Source organism: Apus apus, chromosome 25, assembly GCF_020740795.1.
Source record: "Apus apus isolate bApuApu2 chromosome 25, bApuApu2.pri.cur, whole genome shotgun sequence".
Classification (NCBI taxonomy): domain Eukaryota; kingdom Metazoa; phylum Chordata; class Aves; order Apodiformes; family Apodidae; genus Apus; species Apus apus.
The window spans coordinates 2,809,828-2,826,920 of record NC_067306.1 but is presented as its reverse complement, the minus strand read 5'-3'; the positions used below and the strand labels follow the sequence as shown (position 1 = coordinate 2,826,920).

The following is a 17,093-nucleotide window of genomic DNA, read 5'->3' as shown; positions in this document are numbered from 1 at the left end:
GGGGCACAAGGAGGGGGGGCCCTCCCGTGGGGGGCAGAGAGGGCGGGGTATGTGCTGGGTGGTCCCTGTGGTCAGCTCTGCCACCCACCCACAGAGACCCCCCGCCCTTGGGCCCCAGTACAGTGACTTCTGTCACCCCCGCTGTCCCAGTTCACTCAAACTGGACACTTCTCTCCTCTCGGAACCCTCCCCACCCCCGCCATGGACTCCCTCCTCCTCCCCCCCGGGTTTTTTGGGGCTTCAGCAAGCGCCAGCCTGGCCGAGAAGCCTCCGGCACCAGTGCCTCCCAGTCCCAAACTGGTTCAGGACTGTACAGACCTGCTCCCTGTTTGCACCCCGTTCCCCAGCCACCTTCCCCGGCCTCCAGCTCTCCAACCGGCTTTTCCTGCTGGAAAAACCCTCTCCCAAAAGGAACCGGCCCTGGTGACAGTCCGGCTGGAGGGACAGCCAGGCCGGGGACCCGGGGATGTCCCAGCGGCTCCTCCGGGAGCTTGGGAAACCTCCCCAGGGAGGCCCCCGTGGAGCTCCGAGCAGGACAGGCAGCAGGGCTGGGCTTGTCCCAGACAGTTCTGTCCCCTCTGAATGAATGCCTCAAATCTCAAATTACATTTCCCATGTGGGGAGGTGAGACACACACAGCTCCTGGGTCACACTTCCTCCTCCTGCCTGGTCCTGCTTCCCCCTGGAGCTGATCTCGACTTCTATTTATTTTTATTCCTGTTATTTCTATTTATATCATTTTTACTGTTCTAATTCTGTTTTCTATTTCTCCTATTCCTTTTCCTATTCCTAATCCTAGTTGTGATAATTCTGTTTCTTACCTCTATTTCTCTTATGCTTCCTATTCCTATTCTATAATTCTATCTCTAATTTGTATTTCTATTTCTCCTATTCGCTTTCCTTTTCCTAATTCTAATTCCTATTCATAACTCCTATTCCCATTCCCACTCCTATTCCTATCCCCATCCCCATCCCCATCCCCATCCCCATCCCCATTTATTTCCTTCTGTTTCCATTCTGGTCACATTTTACACTATTTTCCTACTTTACCGCGGCCCCGGCGGTGCCGGCAGAGCCGGGACTCGAACCCGCGGTTCCCTGGGGGGCGCAGTTCCCGCTGCAGCCGCCAGGTAGCGCCATTGCACCGCGCTGCGCTTGGGGGGGACGAGGGGACAATCTCGGGGGGGGCGGTGGGGGGGGGGGGGAACACAGGGGAACAGGAGGGGAAAAGTCCCCACCAGGCTTAAGAATCCGCCCCCAGCCCCTCTCAGGTGTGAGGACCTGCCAGTATGGACAGCGACACCCCCCCAAAATAAAAATCCCCCTCCCAAAGGGCCCCCCTCCCCATTCCTGGTGTTGGATGGGGGGTGGTCGGGGACAGCCCTGCAAGTGGTCGGGGGTGGCAGGGGCTGGTTTGGGGTCCTGGACTGGGAGACGTTGCTGTGGGCTCTTAGGGTGGTGGAGGGGTCAGGGCCCTGCATGGGGGTGCGAGAGCAGCACAGAGTCCCGGGGAAGTGTGTGGGGGGGTGTCCCCAGAATCAGGACTTGTCACTTGCCCGAGGTCCCCAGAAGGCGGGTGGAGGATGGCAAGTTTTGGGGTATGTGAGGGTCCCCCTGCTCCGTGAGGCAGGGGAGGCCTCTGCCGTGGGGATGGTGTTTAACTGGGAGATACTGGCAACTACTGGGAGAAGGTGGGGAGGGGTCTAAAACATACCCCAATACCCCCTAGTCCCAAGTGTGGATCCATCCTATTCCCCCACACCCCCAGCAGACACCCCCTCCCCCCGCCCCCCCCCCGCTCCCCTTCTAAATCCCCCCTTAGCGCCAAGAGTCCTGGGGAAGGGGAGGGGGCACCAACACCCCCGGAATAGCAGAGTGTCCCCAGGGGCCCTGCCGGCCCCTTCCTCCCCTCCAGCTCCTTCAGACAGGAGCCTGCGATCTTTATTTATTCCTTCTCCCTCCTTCACCCACTCTTTGTTGTTTCTTGAGAGAGGGAAAGAAGGGAAGGGGGAAGGAAAAAAAAAAAAAAAGAGAGAGAGAGAAGAAAAAAACACACACACAGAGGAGGCAGGAGCCTGTTTTGCCTCCCAGGCAATATTTCTGGAGCCAATCGGAATGCGCACCCACCCTGCCCTGCTCCCTAATTAAAGGCTTTAAGCAGGCGGCCGGGGCTGGAGGTTTGGGCACAGTCTCTGGTTGCTCCTCGGAAGCGCCGGGTGCGGAGGAGCCGGCTCGGGACACGCCGGGCCTGCCGCTCGGGACGCCGGAGCCGCCGGGTTGGGGGGTCCCCAGCCAGGTGGGCAGCTCCACCCCCCTTACCCCCCCCCCCCCCCCCAACCCCAGGTCCAGCGATGAGCGGCTCGTTCGATAAGAAGCTCACCAGCATCCTCACCGACCTCTCGAGCTCGCTGAGCTGCCATGCTGCCTCCAAGGACTCTCCCACCTTACCGGAGTCCTCTGTCACCGATCTGGGCTACTACACCAGCCAGCATGACTACTACCCGGGCCAGTCCTACAGCCAGCCCGTGAGCCACTACCCCTACCACCAGTTTAACCTCAATGGCATCGGCGCCGCCGGCACCTACTCGCCCAAGTCCGACTATTCCTACAGCCCTTCCTACCGCCAGTACAGCCACTTCAGGGACCAGCAGCTCCCAGCCCAGGAAGCAGGTAGGATGCTTGGGAAAGAGGGGTCGGATCCATCCCGCTGCTCCCTTGGGACTGAGGAGGGAGCTTTGTGAAGTTACACTCCTCTAAGTGTCCCCGAGTTGGGGACGGGGTGGCTGCGGGACTGGGGAAGGTGGTGTTGTCCCCACTGGAGGATGAGGGGGATGTTGGAGCAGGTCTCAGCCCCCTCCGGTATTCCCGGTGCTGCTGGGGGGGATGCGGCAGGATGGAGCCATCCAGGGGGGAATGCCGCGGGTGACGGGACAGTGCCAGCATACAGAGCAGGATGACCCTGAGCTGGTTCGGGGAAGTGTCAGCACTGGGACCCCCTTGTCACCAACCTCACACCTGCACTCTTCGCCCAGTGTCGGTGAAGGAGGAGCCGGAGCCGGAGGTTCGGATGGTCAACGGGAAACCCAAGAAGATCCGCAAGCCCCGGACCATCTACTCCAGCTACCAACTGGCCGCCCTGCAGCGCCGCTTCCAGAAAGCCCAGTACCTGGCACTGCCCGAACGGGCCGAGCTGGCTGCCCAGCTGGGGCTCACCCAGACCCAGGTAAGGGCTGAGCCCACCCCCGGCACCCCCACCACCCCAATTCCCAGCCACCAGGCAGGAGGGATAGGCAGGAGCAGGGAGCTGGAGCTGCCCCCCCCCCCCCGCTCCCCGCCTTGGAAAACCTGGAGCGGTTGTGCGGGGGGTTGGGGAGAGGGGTCACTTTGCAGCTGAGTGGTGGGAGCCAGGAGGGGTCCGAGGGTCCCGGGTGGGGATGCTCTTCACTTTGTCGAGGGCGCAGGGGTCCCTGCCGCCAGATTTCCCCGTGTGGAGCACATTGCGCTGCCGAGGAAAAGGCGGAGAGGAGGGAAGGAGCAGGGAGAGGGAACGGAGCCTCCAGTGCCCTGCTTCCCTGCTCTGGGGGTTGTTCCCCTCCCGCTGGATCCAGCCCCGTCCCAGACCTCTGCCCAGGCACCCGGCAGGGGCTGGGGCCGAATCCTGCCCCGGTGCCGGAGATGGTTCTGGGTCAGCAAGGCACCCAGGCTCCTGGGAATGCGGGGCGGCAAATCCCCGGCGGGATGGGACGCTGGGGACGGGGTGCTCAGGACAGAGTGCTGGGGACAGGACGCTCAGGACGGGGTGCTCAGGATGGGACGCTGGGAACAGGGTGCTCGGGACACCCCATCCTGGCAGCAGGTCCCAGCCCCGAGGTCAGCTGGAGCACGGGATCCAGCAGACCCGACCCTGCTCCCCCAATCCACTCTTTTTGGGGCTTTCCTTGGGTCCGTCCTCCCAGTGCTCTGGTTTTCCCATCCCCCTTGGTCCAGACAGAGAGAAGAGATTTGGGGACAGGACAGGAGCCACATCCCTCCCTAGGGACCTTGTTTTCTGGGGGACAATTTATGCCGGGCTGGCAGAGCAGGGACGGGCGCGATGGGCCCCTCCCCACGCAGCACCCAAGATTTTGGGGCTAAACCTTTTTTTTTTTTTTTTTTTTTTTTTTTTTTCTGCCTTTGGAGATTTTCTGCCCGCGGCGGGGACAAAGTGTCCCCGTCGATCTGTTCGGCGTGAGGGCGAGCAGGTTGTCACCAGTGTCACCACAGACTCCCGACACCCCCGCACCCCCCAGCCCCGGCGCCCTTGTGCCGCCCTTGGCGCGGCGCTCCCCAGCGCCCGGCCTTCCTCCTCCTCCTCCTCCTCCCTTGGGCGATGAAGCAATCGGGAGACACTCGGCAAAGGGCTGACGGAGCGCGTCACCCGCTCCCAGAGGGACATCCTGTTTGGGTGACAACCGCCGCACCCCCCCACCCACCCCATCCCCCGCCCCTACCCTGGGGGCCAAGGGCGTCCAGCGCAGCCGCCTCGCCCAGCACTGGGGACGCTCCCGACGCCGGGTGTGAGACACGGTGTGACAGGCTGCCCCAGGACCCCTGTGTCCCCCATGGGGGCTTCTCGCTACGCACAGTGTGTCCGGGGTCCCCGCGACACCCGTGTCGTGGTGTCCTCCCACCACACATGGTGTGTCCAGGTTCCCTGGGACACATCCTGGGTGCCTGGGACACCCTGGTCCCTCCCCACATGGCACCGTGTGTCTGGGGTCCCTGTGACACCCGTGTCCCTTGCTTCTTCCCACATGATATTGCGGGTCTGGGGTCCCTCTGACACCCGTGTATCATTGTGTCATGTGTCTGGGGTCTCCATAACACCCGTGGCCCTTGTTCCTTCCCACATGTGTCTGGGGTCCCTGTGACACCCGTATCCCCCCCCACACTACATTTTGTGCCTGAGGTCCCCGTGACACCCGTGTCCCACGGCCCTTCCCACATTGCCTCCTGTGTCTGGAGTCCCCACGACACCCATAGCCCAGGTGCCTTCCCCCTGTCCCCATCTCACCCCCATCCCACTCCCCTCCCCACGACCCCGGAGCGCCCTGTTCAACCGGCTGGCTGGCAGGTTGAACTGACCCCTCTCCCTCCCTTCCAGGTGAAGATCTGGTTCCAGAACCGCCGCTCCAAGTTCAAGAAGCTCTACAAGAACGGCGAGGTCCCTCTGGAGCACAGTCCCAACAACAGCGACTCCATGGCTTGCAATTCCCCCCCTTCCCCGGCCGTCTGGGACAGTAACTCTCACGGCAGCACGCCGGGCCGGACCCCGCTCCCGCAGCCACTTCCCTACAATTCTTCCCCCGGATTTTTGGAGGAGCACAACCCCTGGTATCACCCCCAGCCCCTCAGCGGACCCCACGGACCCCACCAACCACCACCGGCCACCACGATGCATCACACCTCCCCGGGGCCGCCCCCCAACCCCGGCGCCGTCTATTAACAGCCCGGAGCCAGAAAAGGAACCAGAGACAGTGGCAGAATTTCTTTGCCTCTTTTTTTTTTTCCCCCTACTTTTTGGTTTTTTCTTCTTTCTTTTTTTTTTTTTCCTTTTTTTCCTCTTTTTTTTTAAAAAAAAACAACACCAAGGACACCCATGTAGACCCACCCCTAGATATACACTTATATATCCTATCCTCTCCCAGCTCATCTCAGGAACAAGAGGACTGCAAAGGGTTAAACTCGTTAGCTCCCAGCCCAGGCGAGGGAAAAAAAAGTGGTGAATTCTTCGTAGAATTTTAATCTTATTTTTTTCTTTTTTTTCCATCAACCCCCCAATAAAAAAAACCAGCCCCCGAGGAGCCACGTCCCACTTCGGGGGGCTCCTTTGCTGGAGCTTTGCTTCTTGGGGCCACCTCCGCCTTAGGGGGGGCTGCCCAACTATGCAGCCCCCACCCCAAGCATAGGTGGGCACCCAGGAGGGGCACCTGGAGCACCCACATCCCACTAGGGATGGATCCAGTGGGAACAAGGACACGGTGTCACAGCGGGTGGGTGGCGATGCCGAAGGAGCCGGGTGCTCTTTGCCAGCGTGGCACCCCAAAAGCCAGGAACCAGGTGTCTGGGACAACCCGCTGGAGCAAACTGGGACACCCCACTGGAACAAACTGGGACACCCCCACTGGAGCAAACTGGGGACAACCCACGGGAACAAACTGAGACTCCCAACCCAGCTCCCGGGCGCAGCTTCACGGGAATCACCCGGGACGATGCTCGAGACAAAACCAAAAGGGGGTTATTTAAAAAGACATCAAATCTCTGTGTGTGAGAGGGGGAGAAAAAAAAAGAATCATATTTTAATATTTAAACTGTTCAGAAATGGCTTAAGTTATTTTTTAAAGAGAAAAACCAATCGTGCTGATGTGTTTTCTAACAGTGCCTCCATCTTCCAGTCCAGCTGAGGGCAAAGCCTGTTTCTTCTTGAAACAAATCAACAACAGGTTTGAAAGAAAAGGGGGAGAAAAAAAAAAAAACAACACAAACCCAACAACAAACCACAAAACAAAGCAAACAACCCAGAACCTCCTTCCTATTTTTTAAGAAAATGATGCTATTTTTTTAAAAAGCAGAAAAAAAAAGAGTGCAGTTTGAAGACGTGTTCATATGTGTTGTACAGTCCTGAGGATCTTATTTATGTTGCCTTATATAAATAGGGGTGGATTGGGGGGGGGGGGTAGGGGTGGGGGGGGGAAGAGAGTGTACATAAGGTTTGTTTGTATAAAGTTGATCCAAACCAAACTGGTTTCACTCTGGTTTTTGTTAGTTTGTTGGGGTTTTTTTTTTTAAGGAAACTTCCCCCCCCCAAAAAAAAACCAAAACAAAACATAACAAAACAAAACAAAAGTGGTTGATGGGAGCCCCCTCGAAGGGTGGGGGCTTCGTCCTGTTGGTTTCCCAGTGAGCAAAAGGTGATTTGTGGAGGTTAATAAAAGTGCCTGGAATGTGAAGGCTCCAAACCCCGTTTTTTTTTTTGGGGGGGGAGGTTTTGGGGGAGCAGGGGGGGAGCTCAGGAGTTTTCCAGGTTGGGAAATGCAGGGTTAAGTTCCCTGCGCCCTGTTTTGGGTTTTTTTTGGGGACTGGGGGTGGCAGTGGGTGATGGGCACAGGGTCACCCCACGTCCCACTGTGCCCCCCCCCCCACCTCGAGAGGGAATTGGGGGAGGTGGGAATTCTATCCCTGGTTTGCTGAGTCTCCTCTGCACCCCTGCAGTCCTGCTGCTTCCCTCCCGCTCCTCTTACTGGGAACCAGTAGGCTCCCAGCTGTACAAACTGGGGGCGTGCAGCCTATCCCGATGTCCCCTTTGGGGACATGTTGTGAGTGAGGGCTGGTGGGGACAGGACCCCCACCATGGCCCCAACCCCATGGGACCAACACCACCCCCTGGAGACAGCACCATTCCCAGTGGTGTTACAGGCTGGGGGGGCTTGAGTGACCCAAAGACCCCCCCCTCCCCTGACATGGGGTCTTGGGATGGTGATGGGAACAGTCCCTGGGGTTGAACCCCACTGGTCCCCCTGCCCTGCTGTCCCCAGCAACGGGTGTGGGGGCTGAAGCTCCAGCTGCCATCCTGGTGCTGTCCCCACTGATCCACCTGGGGACAGGGGAGCTGCCCCGGGTCCTTGGCATCACATCCCAAACGGCCATGGAAGGGAACCTCCATTCCCCCCATTGCTCCCAACACAACCCTGGGGTGGGTGGCCCTGGCAATGGTCCCTCTGCACTGTCTGGGGACACCCTCAGCTCTGGGGTGTGCCACAGGCAGGACACACCCAGCCCTCAGTGTCCCCAGAGGTGTCCCCACATCCCCCCTTCCCACAGTCAAGTCCACTCAGGGCCAGCCTCTCACTTGAGAGTTTCCCCAAAATCCCCACCACGAGCTGCACCTGCTGAGTCCCCAACCCCATCCCTTGTCCCCATTGTGTCACCATTTGCCATCCCCATATGGTGCCTGCATGACTGGCCCAGTTGCAAATAATTAAAGGGTGCTGGTAGCCCCCCCCGTGTGCTGGGACATGAGGATGGAGATGGAGTTGGGGTTGGTTGGGGATGGAGTTGGTGGGAGATGGGGTAGGGGTTGGGTTGGTTGGCATTGGAATTGGGGTTGGTTGGGGATGGGATGGAGTTGGTTGGGGTTGGGGATGAGGTCAGATGGTGATGGGGATGGGCTTGGGGCTGGTTGGGCTTGGGGTTGGCTGGGCTTGGGGATGGGGTGAGTTGGTGATGGGGATGGTCTTGGGGTTGGTTGGGCTTGGGGATGGGGTCAGTCGGTGATGGGGATGGGCTTGGGGTTGGTTGGGGACAGGGTTGGGATTGATTGGGAATGGGATGGAGTTGGTTGGGGTTGGGGATGGGCTTGGGGTTGGTTGGGGACAGAGTTGGGATTGATTGGGAATGGGATGGGGTCAGTTGGTGATGGGGATGGGCTTGGGGTTGGTTGGGGATGAGCTTGGGGTTGGTTGGGAACGGGATGGGGTCGGTCAGCGACGGGGATGGGCTTGGGGTTTGGTTGGGGAGGGGCTGGAGTTGGCTGGGGAGGGGATGAAGTTGGTTGAGGTTGGGGATGGGGTTGGAGGCTCCGTGCTGAACCATCCTGGAGCCAGCAGGCGGGCAGACACGCTGGAGACACGGGGGTTATTAGGGGAAAGCTGCCAGGGAGCGCGAGGAGGCGGCAGGCGGGGAGGGGAGGAACCGAGAGAGAGGCCAGAGCTGGGCTGGGCTGGGCTGTCACTTTTATTTTAGTTTTTTGAATTTAGCAGGGGGTGGGGGGGAGAGAAAAGACCAAAAAAAAAAAAAAAAAGAAAGAAAAAAAAAGAAAAGGCAGCAGATTACATATCTGTGGATTATATAAACGCTGGGTGCATCGGTGCCCGGGGACAGGCACTGATCCTGTGGGCCAGGCCCCTCCTGGCAGCCCTGACACCCCAGGGAGGGGCACTGGGGAAGATGAAACTCCCCCCCCCCCCCAGCCCTCCTGTCCCACTCCTCTGTCCTGGCCTTAGAGTATGGCCCCCACATGGGGCTGGGGCTCCCTGTGGGTGGCAGCATCCTCAGCCCATGGGCTGGGTGCTGGGAGCCACGGTGGGTGCAGGAGCCCTCGGTGCCCCCCCAGGTGAGTTGCTGCAGAGTAGGGCAGGGCCCCTCAGCTGCCTCCCCTCCCCGGTTCCTCCTCACTCAGCCCTATCTCTAATGGTCCAGCTGGGGGTCCACCACCAGCATTGCCTGCTGCTCTTCCAGCCCACAGGTGGCCAAGACCCCCAGAGCTCCCCAAAAGGGGCTGCAGGACAGAGAAAACCCTCCCTAAGCACAAGCCCAGCCCTCCTGCAGGACCCCCTCAGGGGTTGGGGCACCACCCCACTCCTCCCAGCATCCCTCACCCAGCCCTGGCACAGGAATACAACGACCATCCTCCGTTATCCCAGTTATCCCAGTTATCCCTTCACCGGGCACGTGGAGCGGCACCGAATGGCACCAGGATGGGGATGCTGGGGACTTCAATCCCATTGGAGGGGATTTTGCCAGCGGCTACGGGCAAGACAAGGCCTCAGATGTGGTTTCCAGCCCTTGTGGGTCCCAGCTGTGGGGCAGCAGGGCCTGGTGTCCCGTCCTCCCCCCACACATTTCCTGCCCCGTTGCGACACGCGTTTCCAGCCGCTTGCGTCACTTTGCTGCCAGCACAAAGTGTGGGGGCAGCTGCCACCCCCAGCCTGGCCCCCACCAGGGCTCTGTCCCCTCCCCAGCTCTTGGCTAACCCAGCATGTAGCAGCTGGAGCCCGGGGGTGACACCAGGCACCGTGGCATTGTCACCAGCCGGGGCTCTGGCACCTTTGTTGGCTCTGGAAAATAGGAGAGAAACCTCTCCTTGGGTCCACACTGGTCCATGTACCACCAGCCTGTCTGGGCTGGGGACAGGAAGGGGACACAAATTTCCACCCCCCCCCCACCCCCCCCCTGCCCAGACTCATCTTGGGAACTGGAAGGGGCTGGTTGGCTTTCCAATCTGTGTGGGAAGAGGGACCTGAGCAAGCCCAGGGATGTCCCTGTCCCCCAGTGAGGTTATTCCCAGTGACCACAGCAGGGTGGGCTGGGGGCTCTTGGCCTTTCCTGAGTGTCCCCAGTTGGGGACATTTTTGGCTGGTGGAGGAGGCAAGACCAGCTGCAGCCATGGGGGCCACGCTGACCCTCTCCTGGAGTGCAGTGGAAAGCAGGGTGACCATTGGGTTTGGCTGGGGAGGAAAGGGCAGAACAGCCCCCAAACTCCTCCTTGGGGGGGGCCAGGACCCTGTTCCCATCCCCATCCCCCAGGAGCATTCCCAGCAGGACCCAACACAGGTAGCAGTGGGGTCCAGGCTCTGGGTGCCCCAGAGATGGGCTGGAGCAGGAATTCCCCTGCACCCAAGGGTGCCCTAATCGCCATCAGCTCCCACACACCAGGACAGGAGGGGTCGGTGGTGTCTGGGTGCAGGGGGGAGCCGCGGGGAAAGGCGATTCCCCCCCCCGGGGGGGTCCAGGCGCCAGTCGCTGTCCCCGCCGCACCGCGAGCACCGGGCGGGCGGGCTCCGGGAGCCGGGGGTGCTGCCTCCCTCCCGCTGCAAGACGGGACCTGCGAGCGGCCCTGGCTGCAGGTCCTTGGCAGCACATCCGTCGGGAAAGCCGAGCAGGAGCCACGGCCTCTGCCTCCTGCCACCCCTGGCCCTCCCGGCCCTCCCCTTCCAGCTCACCAGGCTGCCAAGCTGTCCGTGTCCCGTCCCCCCACCCCGCCCCGAGGCCACCGCTGGCTCTGCAGGGGGTCACCCCACATCCCACAGGGCTGGGACGATGCTCCGCACCCGGCTCCTCGACGGCAGCACCCTGAGCCATCCAGGAGCCCTTTGTAGCTAAGACCACACCATGGTGCAGCCCCTTCCCGTGGCCAGGGAGTGATTCCTGGAGGAAAGCCACCCCTTCCAGCCCAAAAGCCCCTGCCCAGGGTAAATCCAACCCACGGGAGTGAGTTTTTCCCAAGCTCTGGCTGAGAAATTCTCCTTCCCTCCTCTGCAGTGCGAAGCAAATCCATCCAGCTCCCTGAAGCCTGGCTGGGGAGGACGGGCTCCATCGCTCGGGGAAAATCAAGCCAGCCCTGCCTTGCATGGACCCCTGCTTCTACTGGACTTGTGCCCACTCGAGGTCACCATCCACTCATGCAAGGAGCCCCACGCATCACCATCTTGCCCCCTCACTGCAATTCTTCCCAGCCACCGTGTCCCCAGGGCTGTCAAGCCAACCCATGAGCTCCACATGCTCCATGTGCCATCGCTGTGACATCGCAGGGCACAGCCAGGGACAACCACCCTGTGTCCCAGCAGGGTCCCCACCACCACCCCAAACCTCTTGACACAGGCATCAAACCCTGTGAGCAGGGTGGGGAGGGGGTCACATCCAGCCCTGCAGCTGCCACGGGACCCGGGTGACAAACACGGAGTGGGATTGGGAGAAGTGGGAAATAACAGAGATGTATTTTCTGGCTGGGTTCTGGTCTCTCAAAAGCACCAAGGGGGAGGTTACCCACTGTCAAACCCACAGTGGAAAAATCACCCCAGAGCAGCCTGGCTCCCAGGGTCAGGGATTCCCAGGGGCTGCCAGGGGGAGCAGGGCAGTAACCCAGGCTTGGCCAGCCCCAGGGTCCCCAGCCTGCCCCGTGCCCCCCCGCCCTCCCTCTCCCACCCCTATTAAGGGAGACATCTTCAACAGCTCCAAATTACCCATAATTACCCCGAGCAGGTGAGAAGCCCCTCACCGAGGGGCCTGGGCCCACAATTACTGTAATTGTGGCTCCATTTTGGGGAGCGATCACGTCTGAAAACAGCAGCAGGGTCTTGTTTTGGGAGGGGGGGGGAAACACACCACACAGCCCCCTCTTCCAGTCCCCCATCCCCACAGGGCTGTTTTACCAGGAGCTTTTGAAGACGGGAGCCTCCAAGGACTCAGGACTGAAGTGTCCCCCAAACTGGGGACAGATCCCCCCAAAGGGAGCAGCAGGTATGGAGGAGCAGTCTTTACAAGTGTACAGCCTATTTATAAAGGGGGGGGGGGGGGGCTGGCACATACAATAACAGAGGGTACTTATAAATAAAGCCAGACTAGGGGGGTCTGGGGACCCCCCAGCTCCTCTCAGGGCTCCCCCTGCCCAGTGCCCATGAACAGAGGGACCCGGGGCTGTGGCTGGAGGCTGAGTCCTGTCCCACTGGAATGGGCACACCAGGGCGTTGTGCCAGAATTGTCTCACTTCAGACCACGATGGAGCAGGAGACCCACAGGTTCCTGCAGACCATGGTCGCCTTTCTCCTCCTTTTCCTCCTCCTCCATTCCTTGGGGTCCCCCAGGGCTTATCTGGGCTCCCCAATCCCTTGGGGGGGGCGGTGGCAGAGCATCCCCCCCCTCGTCGCCCCTCCCAGACCTGGTGGGTGTTGGAGATTTGGCAGCATCACATCATGGGGGCCCGGGGGATGGTGTCCTGTGGATGAGGCTGGTACCAGGCTCCGAAGCTGTTGATGTAGCTGCTGGGGGCCAGGGGGCCCCCTTTGCCTGGTGTGGAGATGTCCCAGACTGGGGGGACGTTGGGGGAGCAGGGGGAGAGGGAGGTGGCAGTGTGGAGGAGCTCCCCGTCGGTCACACTCGAGCCCTGCTTCATGATCTTCTTGTACTTGGAGCGTTTGTTCTGGAACCAGATCTTGACCTGTGGGAGAAGGAGGAGTCAGTGAGGAGGACCAGGTCTGCGGCCAATGCCCCCCCCCAAACCCCCAGCAGCAATAATCCCAGACCCTCTCAGGATCCCTGTCTCCCCACATCTGCACCTGCTCCTTCCCGGGGGTGCTGCCATCTCAGTTGGGGGGACTCCGTGACATAAGCCAGGATCTGAGCCCCAACCCCTTCACAAGCCACCAGAGACTCCACTCAAGGCAGTTGGAGGAGACTGTGGGAAGAGGCACAGGGAGCCCAGAGTCTGAGAAACTGAGACCAACCCAGAGTCCCCATCCCTGCACATCCCCACGTGTCCCCACGTCCCCCCACCCTCCGGCTCGGGCCCCACCAGCCCAGCCGGGTGCCGGGCCGGGGTGCGGCGCGGTGGGGCCGGGCGCGCTGGGGTGGTGGCCCCGTTCATTCCTTCCCGCGGTCCCCCCCGCGCTGCCGACAGGTTCCCACTTGCCTCTTCTTCCCCGGCTTTATGAGCTCGCTTCGCCCCTGGCTCCGGGGCTGCACCGCTGCCGCCTGCCTGTCTATCCCCATCGCCTTCAAAAACCCACTCGCCCAGCGCCGGGCACGGCCGGGCCGGCAGCCAGGCTGCGGGGCTGGGAAAGTCCCGGTGCCGCTGGGAGGTACGAGCAGGGGCGCCCCAAACCCGAGCCCCGGGGCCCCACCGGCGCCAGCTCCCCCGCCGCGCCTCGGCGCCCCGCCAGCTGCACCCCGGCATCGTGATGCAACCTCAATCCGGAGTCACTCCAGCCAGCAGCGATGGGCATGAGTCCCCCCCTCCCCCCCCGACACACACCTCCACATCCTCCCCCCACATCTCAGGGTGGTGATCGCCCCCCGGAGGGGCTGTACCTGGGTCTGGGTGAGTCCCAGTTGGGCCGCCAGTTCAGCGCGTTCCGGCAGCGCCAGGTACTGGGTCTGCTGGAAGCGCTGGTTGAGCGCCTGGAGCTGGAGGCTGGAGTAGATGGTCCGGGGCTTCCGCAGCTTCTTCCCCTTCCCGTTGATGCGCAGCTCCCCGTTGGAGATGACCGGGGGCTTCTCGTGCTCTTTGGGGGTGGGAGAGGAGCAGAGAGTTAAACCAACACGCTGGGAGTTTAAAAAAAAAAAAAAAAAAAAAAGCCCCGAAACCCCCCCCCAAACGGTCCCACTCGTGCCCTGAGTTTTGCTTTTTGGAGGTTACATTTGGAGGGGAGGGGGAATAAGGAGGAGGGAGACCTGGTTTGGTGTGTTGGTTTGTTCAAGCCCCAGGTAAAGCACAGGGGGAACAGGAGGAGGAAGGGAGGGATGGGATTATCTATTAAATATCCCTGCACAGGCCACAGGCCCTGCTGCCCTGCACCCCGTGGGGGGGCAAGCAGGGCCCCCCGAGGTGATGGAGGGGGCAGCAGGATGGTCCCCCACCCTGGGGGCCCTTGCTATGGGCACTCTGCTCCCTGGGGTGCAGCCCCTCACTGTGAGGTCTGAACCCCCAGCCTGGACCACCTCCTCCTACTCCTTGGAGCATCCCTGGGTCCTTCTTGGGCCACGTGGCAGAAACCCACCAGGGCTCAGAGAGGCGGTGGGAACAAGGTGGTCCCTGACTCAGCAGCACCAGGCTGATGTGGGTGAGCTTGTCTCAGCACCCATGAACACCCCACATAAACAGTCCACTCTGGCCACCGCCACGGCTCCCCGGAGCTGACAAGGGGCTGACAGGGCCCTGGGGGCTCAGTCGGGCTCGGGACCCCTCAGTGGGGCAGCCCAGGGGCTGCTTCTCTCCGGGGTGGCTCAGTTTGCAGCTTTCTGTGTGGAATTTTTAGGGAAAACAAGGTGGAACTGGGATGTGATGGGGCAGGGAGCTGAGGTCAGAGCAGGTCAAGTCAGCCCGGCCAAGGTGGGCACAGCGGGTGGGATGGAGCAGCCAGAAGTCTTGGGGGGCAGGATGGGGGCAGTTGAGGGCTTCAGGGGGGCAGCATGGGTGCCAGCCGGGACTCTGATGCTCCCCATCCCCGGTGTTCCCTGTACTCCCGCAGCCGCCCACCCTCACGGGGTTCGGGGCGGGGGGTCCTGGAGCTCTGGGAGGGGGAGACATCGCCCCCGGCCCCCGCGGGTCCCCTCGGGGACCACCCCACCGGGCCGAGCCCTGCATCGCCGCTGCCCCGAAGGGCCGGCGCAGCCTCAACGCGCTTCCGACGGCTCCTTCCCGGCGCTTCCCGATGACTCCCCGTCGCTCCCCGCTGGAAGGGGGTCCCGGGGGTGGGTGTGCAGCGCCGAGCACCCCGCGCCCACCTTACCTGCGTCCTGCAGCCTGGAGCCGTGGGCCAGCCCGGCCGGGGGATGCTGGGTGCCGGGGGGCGGGTAGGGCAGGTAGGGACCGCCGTGGGGGGCCGGGGGGGCACCGCCGGGATAAGGGTAGGGTCCGGGCCGGCCGTAGGAGGCGAAAGGCGACGGGTCGTGCTGGGGGTGGCCGGCAGGATGGAGGCCGTGCAGGGAGTAGTGGGGCGGCGAAGGGTGCCCGAGTTCCAGGAAAGAGGCTTTGGAGGGGTCGGGACCCAGCAGGCTCTCGGCCACCGAGCTCATGGTCATGGTGGGCCGGGCCGGGCAGGGCCGGGCCGGGCCGGGCAGCCCCCGCAGCCCCCGCAGCCCGCAGTGCCGCTCCGAGCCCCCGAGCCCCCCCCCGATGGGCTCCGCGCTGCCGCACCGCGGCCCCGCGCCCGGGGGATCCCCTGCCCTCCCCGCCCCGCCCGGACACGCCCCCCGTGACGTCACGCTCCCCGGGGCACCCCCATGGTTGTCCCCCTCACACCCCCCGGGGCAGTCCCCTCTATGTGCCCCCCCTCCCCTCCCAGGCCCAGGGGTTCCCCCTTCGCGTCGGTGCCTCACCCGGAGCGGTGACCCCCCCGCCCCACAGGGGTCACCCAGGGTGGGGGAGACCCCCCCGACACCCCCAACCCTCAGTCCTAGCTGAGTCTTCCCGAGGGGGGCTGACCCCTTTGCGGGTTAACTGTGTTGGGGAGGGGTAACCCCTTCTCAGGGACAACCGCCCCGTCCATGGGGGACACAGGGGTGGGACAGTGACTCCTCAAGTGCGTGTCCCCGGGGGGGTGTGTCCCTTTGAGGAGGGGCACCCAAGGGACAGACCCCGGGCAAGGAGGAGCTGAGGCCGCTCACACTCAGCTCACGTGTGCGGGGACCAGGGGGACACACCAGCGCTGGGAAAAGGATGGACACGGGAGGGAAGGAGGGACACGGACACGCGGGAGCCGAGAACCCCACGCGCGAGCCAGTCCTCCTTGCTCACGGGTGCTGGGGGAGGACACCCAGGGTGCTGAGGAAGGGGATGGGAGCCCCAGAGCCACCCACCCTGGCAGACGGAGCCCCCCTCCTCTGGCGCCGGCAGCACCCGGTCCCCGCGGGGCCCCGCTCCTGGCAGCAGGCACCGACCTGCCCGGCCGCTCCCTCCCAGCGCCCCGGGGAGCCCTGACCCCGGCGGGGTGCGTGGGGCCCGGGGGAGCCCCACAGCCTCCACCCCTGCTGCCAGCCAGGGCAAAAAAAACGGGGCAAAACCCCTCAGTGGGCTTGGGGGGGGGGGTGGGGGGTATGGTTATCACCCTCGGGACCAGGCGGACCGAGCCCTGGCTGGTGCTGGTGGGGAGGGTTTGCACCTCCTGCACGCCCAGAGCTCATGCTGAGCCCTGGATGGGGTCTGTGCAGCCCTTGGCTGCATCACGGCGATGGGTTTGGGGACACTGGGGTGACACAGTGGCCTGTGCTGAGCTGAGAACCAGCCACGAGGTCTCGGCTGCCACCCTGCACGGGGGCTGCCCGGGAGGAGCAGCCCCAAGGGAGTGAGGGGGTGACAGGCGGCCGGGGAGGCTGGCAGGGAGGGTCCCCCATCCCCACCCTCCCATTAGAGCATCTCCAAAAACAAGTTTCCATCTGGCCGTCGTGCCAGGTCTGAGTCACTTGGAGCAGGGGCCAGAAGATCTGATATAAATAGCCAAGCTCCTGGCTAACCCTGGGACACACTGGGACCACGTCCTGCCCCAGACTCCCAACACCACATCCCTTCCTCTCACCCACCTCCGACCCTCTGTAGCTGATGCCTCCTGCCCTCTGCCCAGCCTCCCTAAACCTTCACTCACAACTCCACGGGGATCATTCCCAGCACAGCTGGACCCACAGACCAGCCCCTCACTGCTGGGTGCAGCCTCTGGGATCCCCATGTCCTTCCATCCCAGCACTGCGTGTCCCTGGGACTGTCCATGGGGACAACATGGGCTCAAAACCCTACACGAACCCTAAATTTGGGTGCAGAGAGAAGCTGTCCTGCCACCTCTGCC

The 17,093-nt window shown here is 62.4% G+C and overlaps 2 protein-coding genes across 2 annotated transcripts; one reads left to right on the top strand and one right to left on the bottom strand.

Annotated features, from left to right (window-relative positions):
* The first annotated feature begins 2,351 nt into the window (after nucleotides 1–2,351).
* On the top strand, nucleotides 2,352–5,485 carry DLX3 (distal-less homeobox 3). Its single transcript, XM_051640452.1, has 3 exons — nucleotides 2,352–2,670; nucleotides 3,033–3,223; nucleotides 5,144–5,485. The coding sequence occupies exons 1-3, from the start codon at nucleotides 2,352–2,354 to the stop codon at nucleotides 5,483–5,485; spliced, it is 852 nt and encodes a 283-aa protein (XP_051496412.1).
* Nucleotides 5,486–12,194: 6,709 nt separating this feature from the next.
* DLX4 (distal-less homeobox 4) lies at nucleotides 12,195–15,336 on the bottom strand. Its single transcript, XM_051640468.1, has 3 exons — nucleotides 15,045–15,336; nucleotides 13,624–13,817; nucleotides 12,195–12,754 (listed from the first exon to the last, which is right to left on the bottom strand). The coding sequence occupies exons 1-3, from the start codon at nucleotides 15,334–15,336 to the stop codon at nucleotides 12,503–12,505; spliced, it is 738 nt and encodes a 245-aa protein (XP_051496428.1). The 3' UTR covers nucleotides 12,195–12,502.
* Nucleotides 15,337–17,093: the final 1,757 nt, after the last annotated feature.

Coding starts and splice junctions, on each gene's coding strand:
- DLX4 (XM_051640468.1), bottom strand. CDS start 15,336: ATGACCATGAGCTCGGTGGCCGAGAGCCTGCTGGGTCCCGACCCCTCC. Junction 13,818..15,044: donor CTCCAGGCTGCAGGACGCAG/GTAAGGTGGGCG, acceptor CCACCCCCAAAG/AGCACGAGAAGCCCCCGGTC. Junction 12,755..13,623: donor TGGGACTCACCCAGACCCAG/GTACAGCCCCTC, acceptor CTTCTCCCACAG/GTCAAGATCTGGTTCCAGAA.
- DLX3 (XM_051640452.1), top strand. CDS start 2,352: ATGAGCGGCTCGTTCGATAAGAAGCTCACCAGCATCCTCACCGACCTC. Junction 2,671..3,032: donor GCTCCCAGCCCAGGAAGCAG/GTAGGATGCTTG, acceptor CTCTTCGCCCAG/TGTCGGTGAAGGAGGAGCCG. Junction 3,224..5,143: donor TGGGGCTCACCCAGACCCAG/GTAAGGGCTGAG, acceptor CCTCCCTTCCAG/GTGAAGATCTGGTTCCAGAA.